This window comes from Pectinophora gossypiella, chromosome 12 (genome assembly GCF_024362695.1).
Source record: "Pectinophora gossypiella chromosome 12, ilPecGoss1.1, whole genome shotgun sequence".
Lineage (NCBI taxonomy): Eukaryota > Metazoa > Arthropoda > Insecta > Lepidoptera > Gelechiidae > Pectinophora > Pectinophora gossypiella.
In genome coordinates, this window is record NC_065415.1 from 4,847,159 (window position 1) to 4,863,841 (window position 16,683).

General features: G+C 37.4%; 1 protein-coding gene across 2 annotated transcripts in view; it reads right to left on the reverse strand.

The window, feature by feature from the left end:
* The window catches only part of LOC126371529 (calsenilin), a 318,344-nt gene that overhangs the window by 176,951 nt on the left and 124,710 nt on the right, over positions 1 to 16,683 (reverse strand). For both annotated transcript variants that reach the window (XM_050016855.1, XM_050016854.1), the window contains one exon: positions 15,791 to 15,829. In XM_050016855.1, the coding sequence (XP_049872812.1) occupies positions 15,791 to 15,812 (22 nt within the window). In that variant the 5' untranslated portion in view covers positions 15,813 to 15,829. The remainder of the gene's footprint in view (positions 1 to 15,790; positions 15,830 to 16,683) is intronic.

Below are 16,683 nucleotides of genomic sequence, written 5' to 3' on the forward strand. Positions count from 1 at the left end.
CTTTTACAGCGTCGTTAGTTTGAGAGGTGTTGTTTCTTGTTAAGTTTTTCAATAAAGCGTGCTGGTATAGGTGGGCTGGGATCTGCGAACAAAGAAACAACAATTGTTAGTCTGTTAGTGGAGGCGAGAGAATTAGTTTCGTGTTAATGAAGGACGTAAGAATTTTCTTTTAAATGTCTCGTGAAATTGTTCTTAACGGACAGTGAAAAAAAAAAAATATTCGGTTCAAAAATTTGAAAGCAAATTTCTTTTCTTTTTCAAGATACTTTCAATAGATTTAAATCGTAGATACGAAATTGCAAACAATGTTGAAATATAAAATTGCGATCACTAAGAGGCCAACTAGGCATCTCGATTGGCATTTTATCCTCATATTGTGGATATACCAGCAATACGCACTAAACGTTTCGCCTCTTCGAACCAAACGATCGGAAGTTCTGGAACCGTCTGCCGTTGTCTGTTTTTCCAACTCGTCATAATCTGGGAGTCTGCAGGGCTAGAGTGAATAAGTATTTGACAGGTAAGCGTGATTCACCCTCTAGGGTGAATCACGATATGGTCTATACGATATGGTCTATATCGTCACTTATCATTAGGTAAAATTGTGGTCAAACGCGAGGCTATAATAATATATTAAAAAAATAGCTTTACCTATTAGGTACAAAGACGCATTTTGCACATTCTAATCTTTCAAAAGCTCACGATAATTCTTATTTGATTTCGAAGTAGAATGACAGAGCTCATAGTAAACCGTAGCTCTGTGGCTTCTACGCTGTTCGAGCGAATATAAAACATATAACAAATTCCGCTGCTAGTTTTCCCGGACATGTCGTAAAATCCGACAGAGGGATTGTGTCCTTTAACATGATGGACAATTGTTATTGGCGATAGGCTGATCCCTTGTCCCCATAAGCTTCATACTTCGTACTTTGTATGAACAGTGACTGCAAGTTGTCTTTGATTACTCGAATCTCCGCCCACCCCATTAGGGGTTACAGGCGCGAGTTTAAATATGGTAATAAAATAAAATTAAATATTTGGGAGCCGTGGTAGTCCAGTTGGTAGAACGCTTGCCTCTCACTTTGAGGTCGCAGGTTCGAATCCAGCACAGGTCTAAACCAATGATTGTCGAATTTGTTTTTGAATTCATATTTGGATCATAAATAATTATCACGTGCTCAGCGGTAAAGGAAAACATCGTGAGGAAACCTACATTCCTGAGAAATGCATTTTCGGAGGTATGGGACCTAATCTGTATTGGGCTGGTTTTCCCTTCGTGGGTGGGTAGGTCAAACAGGCAGTCGCTTCTATAAAAAAGCGGACCTGTTAAATCATCAGGTTAGGTAAGCGGACTCTGTAAAAAACGGGATGATGCTAGGGAGATGATGAGTTTAATTATGTATGTATGTAAACCGTAGACTACGCAAAATAATAGACAGGTGATAAACCTGAAATCTCGTAAAATCCGTCTGAAATTGTTAATAATGACGGTGGCCTACAAATACGAAGCTGTGAGTTTGGAGTTTAATCCTATAAAGGGAGGAGTGAAAACTTCGCGATGTAAACTTAAGGGAGTTTAACTTGGGCGCAGTAGGGCTGCCAGGCTAATGAATATTCTGTATACAGAGTGGAAAGTCAAATTTCAAGGGTAAAATGCTTCTAAAGGATAAGTACAGAATGACTGTATTCTTGTAAACGTACCGCTATTTTCATCTAGTATTTCTCCCTATCCATCCATAGGGAAGGCCCGTGTCCCAGCAGTGGGGACGTTAATGGGCTGATGATGATGATGATTTCTCCTTGAAAACATTGAAAACTCAGCACTTTGCTGCCGTGTGTGTGTGTGTGTGTGTGTGTGAGTTTATGTCGAATATTACCGTCGATAAACTATGACAACTGCAGTAAGTAGGCTTTTGTTGATAGCAGAGTTCTATTCGTGTTTAAGAGTGCCTATATAACTATAAATTGCCTTATGCATTTGAATTGTAGTTGAAAAACAAAACTCAACACAAATCAAAACATAACTAAGTCCAAAATTAAAATTAAAGAGAAAGAAACACCATGTGCCACCTTTTTGCGACATCTAGCTTTCGCAGCATGCATATTTCTGGCACTATTTATCTTTCCCATTGTCTATTTGTAAAAACCGGATAAATCTGGCGAGAACCGGCCCTGTAAGCCCTGTGACGTCATGAATAAAGACGCGTCGCTCGCGCGCTGTTTGCCGCGATTTGCATCAGAATTGGATCCGCGCGGCTCGTGCGAAATGCCGCAAATATGTCCCCGAAAAATTTGTCATGTCACGCCTGTACTGCCGCTCTGACGAGATATAGAGGCGGGATGGGAGCGTTAATGAAATCAGCTGATTGAGGCAGAAATTATACAAGCAGACGCTAGGGAAGTAGAATACTTAATGTGTCATAAGTAGGTACCTAATGATATACTAGGGCCAATGACTTCGTTCGCGTGGAATCTCTTACTCATTATAATTATGTATGTACTATGTTATAATGAAATGCCCCAAATCAGGGCACTATTATTTATTATTTATATTAATTATATTGTTTACATTAGAAGATCACTGTGATACGCAATCCATAGACTAGCTATATAATAATGAAGAGAGTAGACACTGACGGATGAGCACAGACAATCGAGCTCTAGGTTGCGTTCACTACTGGACATCCCCCTTCTTAGCGATATCTCGCAGGTTGAACTACGACGCGACCACTTCTTGTTGTGCATGGTGTTGGAGTGGAATCTACGGCGCTGGACACTGATCCTTAGAGAGAGAATTTTCAAGGTTTTTTTTCATTTTTAAGCTTTATAGCAACCTGAGTACCTACATAGTACACTGATACTTCTAGATACAGTATCTGAAGGTACACAACAACACTGCGAAAATCATACTTGAAATAAATATTAGGAAAAGTCAGTGGTCATCTGGTTCATCGGCATGCTTTTCAAACGGGAAGCGCCACTTCGAACCCCGATATCGGACTTGCACCAATGATTTATTAATTTATCTTAAGTGCAGTTTTCACTAACACAGTTGGCTCGACCATTATATACAATACAGGATACCACCTATCAAGTTGTTCTAACAGAAAGCTCGATGAGGCGTGGGTACTTAGTTTATATTGTGATGAATGTACAATCAAAGAGCAAAAGTCCAGTCACTGAACCCAGCGAATTATTTGTAAACAGTGGTGAATTTATAAACCATTAGTTGTCATAATAATAAAATTTATGTTTTTGGTCTATTACAGAAACGACATGTAACGAGGTCTTAAGTGCAACCAGTTAATTTATTACTTTGCCAGAAGCTGATTGGACTTATGTAGCTTATCGTACCTGTGACATCCCCAATTGGGATATAGTCATGAGAACAGAACAGAACTTAAATGAGAAAAGTAAACAAAATAACTACTTTAAACGGGTGTGTCATTCTCATAGAATGGGAGGTCTATAAATAAAGTGAAAAGCGGGTCAACAGCGGACAGAAGAAATTAGATTAGTTGGGAGATTCCGGTCCTTAGGTCCAGACACATCTGTGCCTACTGAAAACTTCATTTCCAAGAAAGAAAATTATTCCAGAGTCTTTATAGACGATATTTTGTTCAAAAAATAATTACCAACTAAAGGCAAATAAAGAAGTCTGATCACTTTTTGTTGATCGATTTAAGTTATCAGGATATATCCGTGTATTGTACTTCTGACATAGCTAGGAGAATTGCAAAGCTGAAGTGGCAGTGGGCAGGACACATAGCGAGGAGAACCGATGGCCGATGGGGCGGAAAGGTTCTAGAATGGCGACCACGTGTCGGACGACGCTCAGTGGGTAGGCCCGCTACAAGGTGGACCGACGATCTGGTGAAGGTCGCGGGAAGCCGCTGGATGCGGGCAGCGCAGGACCGATCGTCGTGGAGATCCTTGGGGCATCGTACGGTTGATGATGATGATGATGATCCGTGTATTGTGACGCCGCAACGCAGTTATCTGCAACCCAAGCTGTGTCATACATATAGGGTCTTAGTGACATCGCGACGAAAACTTTGAGAGATGATTCAGACCATGATTCTGAGTTGATATCAAGTGGAATTTTCCGTCGCAAAACTATGGAACTGAAAATAATTAAAAAAGACACTAACATTTATATGAATTTTCCGACAGGAAATTCCACTTGATATCAACTCAGAATCATGGTTTGAATCATCCCCCTCAGAATTCGTTACGGTATCACTAACACATTGTATAAAACTACGTAAACACACGCCTATTTTCCACCGGAAAAATCCTAATATATCTCTCTTGCTTCCTGTCAAATCTTCAGGCGAGGTAAGCGGACCCTGTGAAAACGGAATATCACTAGGGAGATGATGAGACCTCTTTTGATTCCATCACAGTCATCATTTTTTTTAACACTATGACTATGATGTTGAGTCGATTTCATGGATATTTTAACTTAGATGAAGAATGGAAGATATTACGGTTTTAGGGAACTTTGTAATATAACGTTTTAATAATAATAAAATGGGAAAAACTTTAATAAACACTAAAATACATATAATCTAATCTATCTAATAATTAACAATAAACAAATTTGGCGATGAAAAGGGAACTTTCGGAAAACAGAAATTTACTTTGCGACCATTATAATGAAACGAACTGTTATATCCCAAATCAAAACTGAAGAATTTCAAACGTATTTAAACATATTTTATTTCAACAACACTCTTTTAAGTACGTTTGTACTACAAGTCAGTCAGCCTTAACCGCGCGCGACTTGAGTCGTTGAAAGTTAGAGAACCGCTACCGATAATTAATTGTTTTCTGTATTTTACACTCGATGTTTTCTCTGTAATAGTGTTTCTGCAGACTTAAAAACTTTTGTTTAAAAAAAGACTGATACCAACCTAACAGAACGACATTCTCTGCTTAGCCGGAAGTTCATAACTCGACCGGATGAAATTCAAAGCAACTTTCTAATTACCTATTTAAAAGGAGACGGGAATAGTTTATCGCGGCCGCTTCATCCTCGCTAAACTTATACTGGTTCAATTAGCATTTTAATGTGCTTTCGCCCTACTTTCTCAATATAGCTGATCGAAAATATTTTCTGCTGTGTTATGCCGTAAATTTTCAACAAGTTTTAATGTGCAATGGGTGGTATATTGAAGATTGTAAGAATTGTTACTGTACTCGACAAATTCATTCTCTTAGGTATTTTTCATGTAGGTTTTTTAAAAATGGTAAGTTATTTTAATGGAAGGGTGACAACACAATTATACGATGAGGCGCCACAACGCGCCTATCTGCGGCATCATGCGACAGATATTTTTTTTTACCTTTATGGGTTTGCTCTTGGCCCCAGTGCGTGATTTTTATTTACTTTTAACTGAAAATGTGTCTTTGAGCATCTTTAACAAATTTAGAAAGCAGCAACTACATTGTATGAGAATGTCAAATTTTCCTTCAAATCTGTCTGTCTTGCAATCTTTGAGGGCTAATTACTTAGTTTTTTGCCCGTATTAAGGGTACTTTTTATTAATGTTTCTAAAAGCCTATTTATTAAATGGACCAGTTTTTAGAAATACTTTCAGTGTCTATGACAATCTTATGTGTTTATTATTCTTCGGCGAAGTTTTAACAACTGTAACAATTTTGGTCGAATTCTCACTTTGACTTCCGATAACTTTTTTTTTATCTTTGATTTCACTTTGATTTATATTTGATTGAGCGGTACACAGACTTAGGCATAGTTGTGAAGTAAAATAAAATAATTATTAAGAAAGGGATAGCGACAAAATGATTATTTCTGAAGTAAGGTAGAAAATCTAGAAAAAGGTACAAAATGGGTCATATCTCCTAAACCGTAAATAATTGCTGAACATACATGGGGGTGTTTCTGGTAGCTAATGAGCCCCTCTTTCTAATTTTTCATTTTGAACCTGTACTTCTGGGCCACCCTGTATACATACATTACTATGGAAGAAAGGAAACCATGACAGTACTATTATACATTCTTTATAAAGAAGAAGATGTAAGAAGAATGGAGTAGAAGAAGAAAAACGTTATGTACTTAAATAATAAAATACTTTCATGTAAATGACCGTTTGTCTTTCATAAACATAAATAAATAAAAAAGAAATGTGTATAAAATGCGCGCAATTTGACAACAAATAAAACTTTCCTTTCAATTCGAACCAATCCCTGATGATAAGTAGATGTCCATTACAAATCTGCGTAGGCTGAATGTGTCACTTCACGAGGCGGAGAACGGTCATCAGACGTTCATTTCACAGATTATTACTGGCAGTTTTTGGTACACGTCTGACTGTTAGCGTATAGCGAGCCATCGAATCTTCTTCTATCGTGTGGATTATGAGGTGGATTACTAACCTCATCAACCCTGGTGTCAGAGTTATTATGAAGCCGCCATAGGCCCCTGACATGACTCGTGTAACGACTACGTACTTACATTAGTAAGTAATAACCGTGACCAACGGCTTTACGTGCCTTCCGAAGCACGGATTATCTTACTTTTGATAATTAAAACACATAACCCGTAATTAGAACCCGTTATTATGTGTTTTAATTATGATAATAACCGCGTAAACTTAAAACAATGTACTAAACAACTTACTTTTGGAGGTGATCAGCCTGTAACCAAACAAGGGATCACAAAGCGACTTTTGTGATATGACCCCACGAATCGAACTTGAGACCTCCGGATTGCGAGCCTAACGTTCAACAACTGGCCCACGGAGGTCAGCGGCTTTCTACCGCTTCTTCTTCTATCGTGTGGGTTGTGAGGTGGAGTACCAACCTCATCAACCCTGGTGTGACCTACTGCTAATCCGCTGGTATTCAGCCATACACCTCTTGCCGCGCCTAGTGACACTGATACATGTTCTCATTTATACACTTAACAACCCCATTTACAGTCTGAAAACCCATATTGCCAAGTTGTAAGGCTAAAACTCCTACATTGTAATAACATGTTGTTATAAAGTTTGTACGGCGTAGGAAGGGTGTCTCTGAGGAAATAAAATCGCGACAGCTTTCATTCGAGTGGGTCGTTCATATTCTGCTTTGTACTCGTTTGCCATAAGGCCGGTCTTATTCATCATACTTATCTATACAGAATCGACCGGCCTAAACTCGACTGATACATCACTATGCTAATGAACTTCACAACACTTGCAAACATAATCCATGTTGAAATATAATCACTTCTACTATCATGTGGGTTATGAGGTGGATTGCCAACCTCACAAAACCCGGTGTCAAGGTTATTATTGAGCAGTCAAATGTCTCTGATAATGACTCATAATATAATCACAAATTGTACTGTTTGATACTTAGGACTTTGCATCAAATGAGACTTCAATTTGTGTTAAACTTATGAGTGTAGTTAGTGTGCGTTAGTTTAGTTAACGTGTGTTTGGTAGAGTTAGAAGAGGAAAAGTATAAAAGGATAAAGTATATTTGATTTGATTTGATTTGATTTGAAGACCTAGGCGTACCAAACGGGCAGTCCGATTGCAGTTCAATTGCAGTCGGCGTGCAGTCGTGCTGCACAGTTGGTTTGCAGTTCTATTGTAGTCGTGTCAACTGCATTCAAACTGCACCTGAACTGCCATTTGCGGTTGGATTACAGTTGAAATGCGGTCCTTCTGTGTAGAGCCTTATAAGTCACGTTGAAGAAAAAACTGGATCTCGGAACTCTTGCTTATTATTAACTTTATATGGTTGTAGTTAGGTCATTGTCCCAGTGGAAATAAAATGGCGACAGGCTTCACAGAAGTGTGTTCTTCACGCTACGATTTATATTGAAGCCACACGTGTGAAAATATTACGCGGTCCCAATAATTTCGGACCGCGTTTTTGTGTTGCAGTAAAATATTATCGTGACTTAGAAATGAGACGGACAAATGTGTTTTTCTTTCGTTTTTTACGATTTGTGTTTCAAAAATGTTTTATTGTAATATTTGTTCTATACTTACTGTGTTTAAATTACTTATAAATAATAAAGAGGAAAGAATTGTATATTTGTGTGTATTTCATAAATTCAATAACTACTGAACCGATTTCAAAGTTCTTTCACCATTAGAATGTTACATTAATCCTGAGTATTTCATTATATTTATTACTAGGAAAAATACAGATCCCTACTAAAATTTACTCTTAAAAATAAATCTCCATCCGTATGAAGCTCGGGACGGGCCGCTAGTATATTATAATAAAAAAAATGGTTTATACTTATGTGTGGTATCGTTTTTTTCCAGCGGCCAATTGGCTCTAGACAGTTATCAATTCAGGTCCCATTTTTCCTCATTCAGCGCTCATAACTATCTACCCACTCTGGGCCACTTTTCTTAAATATTAACCCTTCAGGCGACGCCCCAAGCCGAGGTTTGCAGCCACCTAGGCATCATCACACTTGTACCTAAGTGTGTTACAAGCTCCTTCTCTTTTAAGTCGGTTAAAAAACGATTGTTTTCTTTCTTTGTTTTCTTTCGTTATAACGTCATACAATGCGAAAAAGTTATTAAAGAAAACTCATTTAAAGATTAAGGAAAAGTGAGTCAGCTCTTATAAGGAAAACAAATAAGTCAAGGAAAAACGGTTTCTTAAAATTTTCAGAGTCGTAACATTTTAGAGGAGCTTAAAGCAGAGTCAGTTTTAGTAGGGCGCTACTTACAAACACTCTTACTCGTATAAGACGTGAATGTGGGCTTTTATGCTGATTGTTTATTGATTACACATGCACGTCTTTCACGCCAGCCAATAAGTAGTTTCGAACTAGTCGAATCAGCTACTTTTCACTAAACGTCAAAACACGAAATTTCTATGGAATTTGTATGAAAAGGCAACCTCTGAGGTTATAGAAAAACGTGACAAAATGTCGCGCTTATTATTACATTTTTCTTTATTAAAATTCATTTAAAGTAGGTCTAATTACACATGATACAAAATTATAATTAATGTTTTTTTAAAGCAGGTTAAATAGAAAAAGAAAACGATGTTTTCACCTTTAGGCCTGTTTTTATTTAGTAACCAGAATTTCATAATTTATCTTTGACCGAAGAAACCACCCAATTATGTGTCTTTCTAGAAGCAATTTCAGAACTGCAGATCTAAAAAGGCCAAATTGAAGTAATTCATCTAAAAAGCGATTGGACATTCGCGCAAAAAAGAAAACGTTTTTGTCACCTTTAGGTCTGTATTTAGTAATCAGAATTTTATGATTCGTCTTTGACCTGGGAAACTACTCAATTATGTGACTTTCTAAAATCAATTTCACTGGGGATCTAAAAAGGCCAAATTGAAGCAATCCATCTAAAAAGCAATTTGTTAATTGCACCTATAAAACTAAGTGCGCAATACCAACACACGTCAAATGGCAATATTGCTTTTTTAGACGAATTAACAGCCTCCGTGGTCTAGTGGTTAGAGCGTTAGGCTCACGATCTGGAGGTCCGGATTCGATTCCCGATGGGGACATTGTCGAAATCACTTTGTGAGACTGTCCTTTGTTTGGTAAGGACTTTTCAGGCTTGAATCACCTGATTGTCCGAAAAAGTAAGATGATTCCGTGCTTCGGAGGTCACGTTAAGCCGTTGGTCCCGGCTATTAGCCGTAAAAAACACCTCCACCAACCCGCAGTGGAGCAGCGTGGTGGAGTATGCTCCATACCCCCTCCGGTTGATTAAGGGGAGGCCTGTGCCCAGCAGTGGGACGTATATAGGCAGTTTATGAGACGAATTACTTCAATGTGTAGTTTTTAGATCCCCTCTTCTTGAGGGCCAAGTTGTGACGCAATGTCTGCTAGCTCCGTACAGAAGGGTAATCATGTAGTTTGTTCATTTCTGGCGTGTGTTCGTTGATGAAATCTTGTGAACACTGGAACTTATAACAAAATCATGTTTGCCGAAGTTCAAATGCCTAACGACGGACCTGACTTCGCGATACAAATTCATCCAAATGAGATAACATTTAATTTAATTTGTACTCGTAAAATGTTTTATCTTTAGACTTAACTTTTTGCATAGGCACAAAAAGAAAAATGATAATTTTTGGTAGATCATAAAAATCTAAATACACCTAGACGTAAATTATAACCAGCATAAATTAATATTAAATGAGGATTTTCTTAACTTAATAGCTTAAGCCTGAATTTTTTAATAAACGGATTAATTATCAATTGTAATCGCATCGCACGTGTATCGCATTAGCCCTTTTTTTCCGGACCAGATAGTGTGAGTACGAAACTGCTTATTTTTTAAAGTATTAACACATAAGATAAATCTGCAATAACCATATTATAATATAGTCAGATGAATATATCTACACTGACAGTCATCAGGATACCGTTCTGGCTGTTACAGAGCTGGTCCCAGAAGGAGGCAGTTCTAGATCTTAGAATGGAGTAGAAGTCAGACACTCGCGCGTCAGCTAACATGCCCGATGCACTGAAGTGTCGGGGTAGTTTCAATATAATACGCTTTGTAGTTCTATACTAGTTGTAACACAAATAAACCCTAAGAACTCGCCTTTCCAGGCAGTTTTTCAATCAATCCTTCAACAAGACTCCGCAAATACCTATTGATGGCAAAGAAAATCTCCTTCAAGAAAGGTACTCCCAAAAGCGCCATTGACTTGTATCCGCATAACAAGATCGTCTGAAGAAAGGGAAACGCCTCGCTGGCAACTTTTCTGCTTTCTATGCTAATAAACCGCGCTCGAAACGAACTGACACTCAGCGGAATTCTCTATAGATGTAAGTGTTTAGGAGAATAATATCGTAAGTAATTTACAAAATGATTATTTTTCGTATAGTTGCTGACGTAAGGTTATTTTGTTTGATTTGATAACTAGTATAATATCACTTTACTCCGCCTACAATTAGCATATTTGATCCAAGTATTCAAAAGTCATTGCACTGTTTCTATTTACGTAATGTCTCTCGACAATCATCGCTATTCCAAATACAAACGTATGCAAATTTTCATGTTCACTATATTAGGTTTATCGTGTTTCAGAATTTGAATTCAGAACTTATTAAGTACTTCTTGTTTTTTGTTCACGAAGGAATGGAAAAATGTTTACTTACAGTAGGTAATATTTTTGTTTTCGTTATGATTATTAACAGCCTCTGTGGTTTAGTGGTACGAGCGTTAAGCTCACGATCTGGAGGTCCGGGTTCGATTCTCAATGGGGAGACATCGTCGAAATCACTTTGTGAGACTGTCCTTTGTTTGGTAAGAACTTTTCAGGTTTGAATCACGTGATTACTTGAAAAATCAAGATGATTATGTGCTTCTGAGGGCACGTTAACCGTTGGTCCCGGTTATTAGTCGTAAACACCTCCACCAACCCGCAGTGGATTATGCTCCATACCCCCTCCGGTTGATTGAGTGGAGGCCTGTGCCCAGCAATGGGACGTATATAGGCTGTTTATGTTATAATTATTCGTTTTTTTTTAGAATTATAATATACCTATCTTTTTCATTCAGGGTTGAATATCTGAGTATTTACGGACGTGGGTTTTCGCACATTTACCTAAGATACATTTATTACTTGGCCGGACATATGGAGCTCAGAGCTCTTATTCGGTACAAAGTTTGACACTACATCTTTCTAATTCCAGTGGTTTGGGCAAGTGTTGTTAGCCGGGCTGTTAGTCAGCCAGTTTCTATTTTTATTACGTTCATACGTAACTTAGCTTAGGTCATGTAGCTAAAGACACTTTCATATTGTCGTAATCACGGCGAGTGCAGAGCACTAAACAACACAACCAACTTTAGCTGTTTGTGAGCGAAGTTGAACTAATTTAGAACTACTTACTGACTTTATGTTGTTATAGTGTGAATAAAGTTTTGTTTATAGTTTATTTACTTAATCTTGTATAAGTAATTCCGTATTAAGTTACGATTATGAGACAAAATTCCAAGCCAGTTTTATAAAGTGTATTGAAACTTTTTTCATTATATTAAGAATTGTTATTGACATAATGGCCCCGATTCCTGCAGACACTTCCTAATTTTATTTTAAGTTATACCCGTCATTCTCTTATCCGCCGAAAAGGAAATGGACGAATGATTTTCAACAAGTCAATTTTAAAACGAATGAATAACCCGAGCGAATAAAATAGGCATCTCGCTGGTATGCAATCCGTTTGACGTGCTGTCTACTTAACTCGATCGGGTTATTGGCCGATGTAACATTTTTAGACGGTTGTTTTAGATTTCTGCTTAAAATTGACCCTTTCTTTTTCGGCGGATAAGAAAATTACAGATATAACTTAAAATAAAATTAGATGGTGTCTACAGAAATTAGTACCAATGTTTCTAGTTATAATTTTAAGAATTGTATTTACGGTTTGTCTTGTATTATATTAGTCACCTGCCTGGATCCTTTTTTCAAAATTGATTATCCTGGCACAAAGTTGAAATACCACTCAATTTGCTTGTTGATAGAGTCGCTTAAGTTCCCTTTGTTCCCATAATCTGCAATAGTCCTACACGAACCGACGATTGTCTTTGGGTGCACTACCATAGTGCATACAGGGACAATCGCCGGTTGGTGTCACACAACATTTAGATTAAATTGTCTTAAGGGGCCTCTACGTGTTGGCTTCGGCCCCACGCACGCCTTCCAAAAGTCCGGGCCTCCATACGCCCGAGATATGGAAACGACATACAAATAATAATAAAGAACTTTATTGCACACAAATTTACAAGACAACAACTGGTCCAATAAAGTCGACTACCGTTCCAACCTGGGGGTTAAAAGGGCCTCATTGAAGTAATACATAAAAAAAACAATATTGCTATTTGGCATTTGTTGACATTGCTCGCTTACGCTAATACCTTTTTGCAATTTTGCTTTTTAGATGAAATGCTTCATTGTGGCCTTTTTAGACCCTTTGTTCGTTCGTTCCCCAGGTAAGTACTTTACACCTTTTAAAGAATTGCAACATTTGCACTGCAAATTCTCCGCAGAGTGACAGAGACAAATGAGCATCAACGTCTGTGCGGTGACATCGATAAATCGTGTGCGCCGGAGCACGCTGACAGGTTTACAGCACTCTACAAATAGGTAGAGTAGTTTGGTTTTATTTTGTACTAGATGGTGTACGCGTTACATGCGGCTGTGGCAGCTAGGAACGTAATAGTCCAAGATAGAGTGGGGAAAAGGGGAAAGATGATAAGTGGAATGGGGAATAAATAATATGTAAAAAAAACTTAATTAATACTTTAAAACAATATAATATGTAAAGAAGTGCGATAGTATAGGTCAGTAATAATAATTAATTCGCAGGTCAAAATCCGCCTTACGCTATACGTTATCTGAAAAGACTTTAAGCTGCTAATTTCGCAGTTACATATGGAAATTCATACGGTTACAATAAAAGGACTTAATAAGCGAGAAATAATTAGGCAATTTTTTATTCGGTTAAGTTTTGAAAAGGGTCCGGGCGCGATAAATTAAGCTGTAATAAGGGTTTTACTACCGGACGTTACTGGACAAGGCTGGTTATTCGGAGCACAAAACCGGACCTATTTTTACCCGACCTTATTGTAATGTGTTTAGGTATTTTTCTTGAATTATATGGATAGCCATTAAAGAAAGGTTTTCGGTAAAATGTATTAAGATATTTTTAAAAAATATTTTTTATTTTAAGTTTTGTTAATATATATTTTTTCGTATTTATTTTTTTAATGGAACGAGGAAGGGGAGGCCTTTGCCCAGCATCGGGATCTAATAGACTAGATTAGATTTTAAGTCAATTAAGATATGAATGGATTCATGAGAAAATATTTTTTTTTGTGTTAAAATAAAATTCCGTCACTGAAGTTTTAACAGTCCTTTTGAATAAATATTTCATATTTAAAAAAAATTCGTAACCTCTATCCCAAAAGTCTTTAAAGTTCCGTTGCACAGGATTACCAACGTTTACGTCAAAAATATTCTAGAACTTTCCTCTACCTACATGTGTTAACAAAGTTTGCCTCGATTTAATGATGTCGAGGGACGTTACACGAATATATGGCTCTAAAAACGTGTTCTATATTCATACACGTATAACTTTACATTTTGAGACATACAAAAGTATTTTGAGTTATAATCTCGTCTTACATTGACCAAATTGGAGAAGTAAATTGTATGGACAAACTGGCACTGTTTGTGATTGTTATTGTTTCGGTTATGGACGCATGTTTGAAATTTATTTTATTAACGTTCTTTTTATGTTCATTAAATTAGCCTACTTCAAATATAAATTCAATTTCAAAAATATCTTTATTCAGTTGGTAACATAGTTACACTTTGAATCGTCAATTTTTACATAACGAACGTCTCATCCGCCTAAAACTACTGTAGCTTCTCACAACCTGTATAGCCGGGAAAAAGAAGCTGCAAGAAAAACCTCGGCATAGGGTACTAGACGTTCTTTAAAAAAATAAAAATATTTATGTTTATATTGGTATACAATTGAGTAATTTAGCTGCCTAATATCAGTTCTCAAACAGTTAATCCCATGCATTCATATCTTCTAAATAATCACAAACTTTATAGAGTAACTATGTTAAAACCTATAGGTGGAGATTTGTAATTAGAATATAGATACTAGTGATTTTATTTACTGTAATATTCAACCGTTAATCTTCTTAAAAGTAAATAAATAAATAAATGTCCTTAGAAAAGTTTAAGTACGATCTACTCTGAACCGGCGTGCGTGTATGAAGCGATTGATGAATGTGGAGGAAGCTAGAGAAGTATGTCAGGATCGAAGCAAATGGGACTCCATAGCCTCTGCTTACCCCGGTGGGAAATACAAGTGTGTTTATTGCAAACATAGACTAACGCTCGTGAACCCTATTGAGGTAGGCAGGGCTCAAACCTGTCATAATAGGCTAATTTATCAATCGTTTCATACACGCACGCCGGTTCACATTAGATTGTACTAAACCTTTTCTAAGGACATCTCCAATTTGGTCAATGTAAGTCCTTCGAGGTCTTCCTCTGCCAGCCCTACCATCAACTTTCCCTTTATATACCGCTTTCGCAAAAAAGAAAATGTACTTTTTCAAAAGTACTTAAACATTATAATAAAATAGAAAAGACAAACTAAACAAAAGGACAGGTGAGCTTTAAATAAATTGGACCACACGGGACCATAATGTGGTCCCATAATTACAAAACTAAAGTGTGCCTTCGCTGTTAAGTGTAGATTATGTGTGGGGGAGTGCGCCCTTGAAATAGGTATAAAGTCGTAAATATCTACATATACTTATGTTAGTTAAGGTAACCTTTACTTATAACCAGATACTAGTTGTTTATTTTATACACAATCTAATTAGCTGCTAAACGTTTTCATTTTTCTACTTTTTAGGGTTCCATAGCCAAATGGCAAAAGACGGAACTCTTATAGAGTCGTCATGTCTATATGTCTGTCCGTCCGTATGTCAAAGCCACTTTTTACCGACACTATAAGAACTATACTGTTGGAGTTTGAATTTGTTTGATTTGTCTCGATGGGCACTCTGACGAAGTGGCTGTTGGTGGTTGATATTCAGGTTCTGATAATGACAGGTGGAAATTTGTACGGAACCCTCGATGCGCGAGTCAAACTTGACTCGCGCACCAGACGTAGCCATGGAGATAATTTTACGATTATTACCTATCATCATCATCAGCCGTACGATGCCCACTGCTGGGCATAGGCCTCCCCCAAGGATCTATATTGTAAATTTATTTATTTAGAAAGAAACGTACTTACATTCAAGGTATTTGTAGCTCATTTGGAATTCTTATGTTTCTGAAACAAGAAAAAGCGCTTATTATTTTAAACTGTAAAACTACTCGTAGAGGCTATTCCAGTACGATAGGGAAAAACGTAGCATGATGTATATAACCGTAACGTCCCGTAGCTGCTGGCTACGAATACACATTTTTCGCTACGTTACGTAGCGAATGCCATGATACAAAAACGGCTGATTCTACCAGACCTATGAAGTATGATATTATAATTTTTATAATTTATTGGAAGTTATTATGTGAGGAGCTCGGTGGCGCAGCGGTAAACGCGCTCGGTCTGCGATTTTTGAAGTTAAGCAACTTCCGCAAAGGCCGGTCATAGGATGGGTGACCACAAAAAAAAAGTTTTCATCTCGAGCTCCTCCGTGCTTCGGAAGACACGTTAAGCCGTTGGTCCCGGCTGCATTAGCAGTTGTTAATAACCATCAATCCGCACTGGGCCCGCGTGATGGTTTAAGGCCCGATCTCCCTATCCATCCATAGGGAAGGCCCGTGCCCCAGCAGTGGGGACGTTAATGGGCCGATGATGATGAAGCCTTACAAAATAGTCACATAAACGCTCGATGTTTCATATCTAAAAAAATAACATAACATAAGCTCCCCAATCGGGATACAGTCGTATCGTACGCTGTTCTATCACAAGATGCACTAAGTACCCACACGTCAGAGATCTTTTTGTTAGCCCATAGTATATTTAATTTAATTCCATTTATTTTCTTTCTTAGAATTATTTCTAAATTAAAATAATTTACAACAGTTTTTCTTTTAAACAAGACTCCCCTAAAGCTTTTGAAAGAAGAATCGTCTTGATAATGGAACAGAGACTGTTCACAAAGCTTCTAACGAACTAGATAT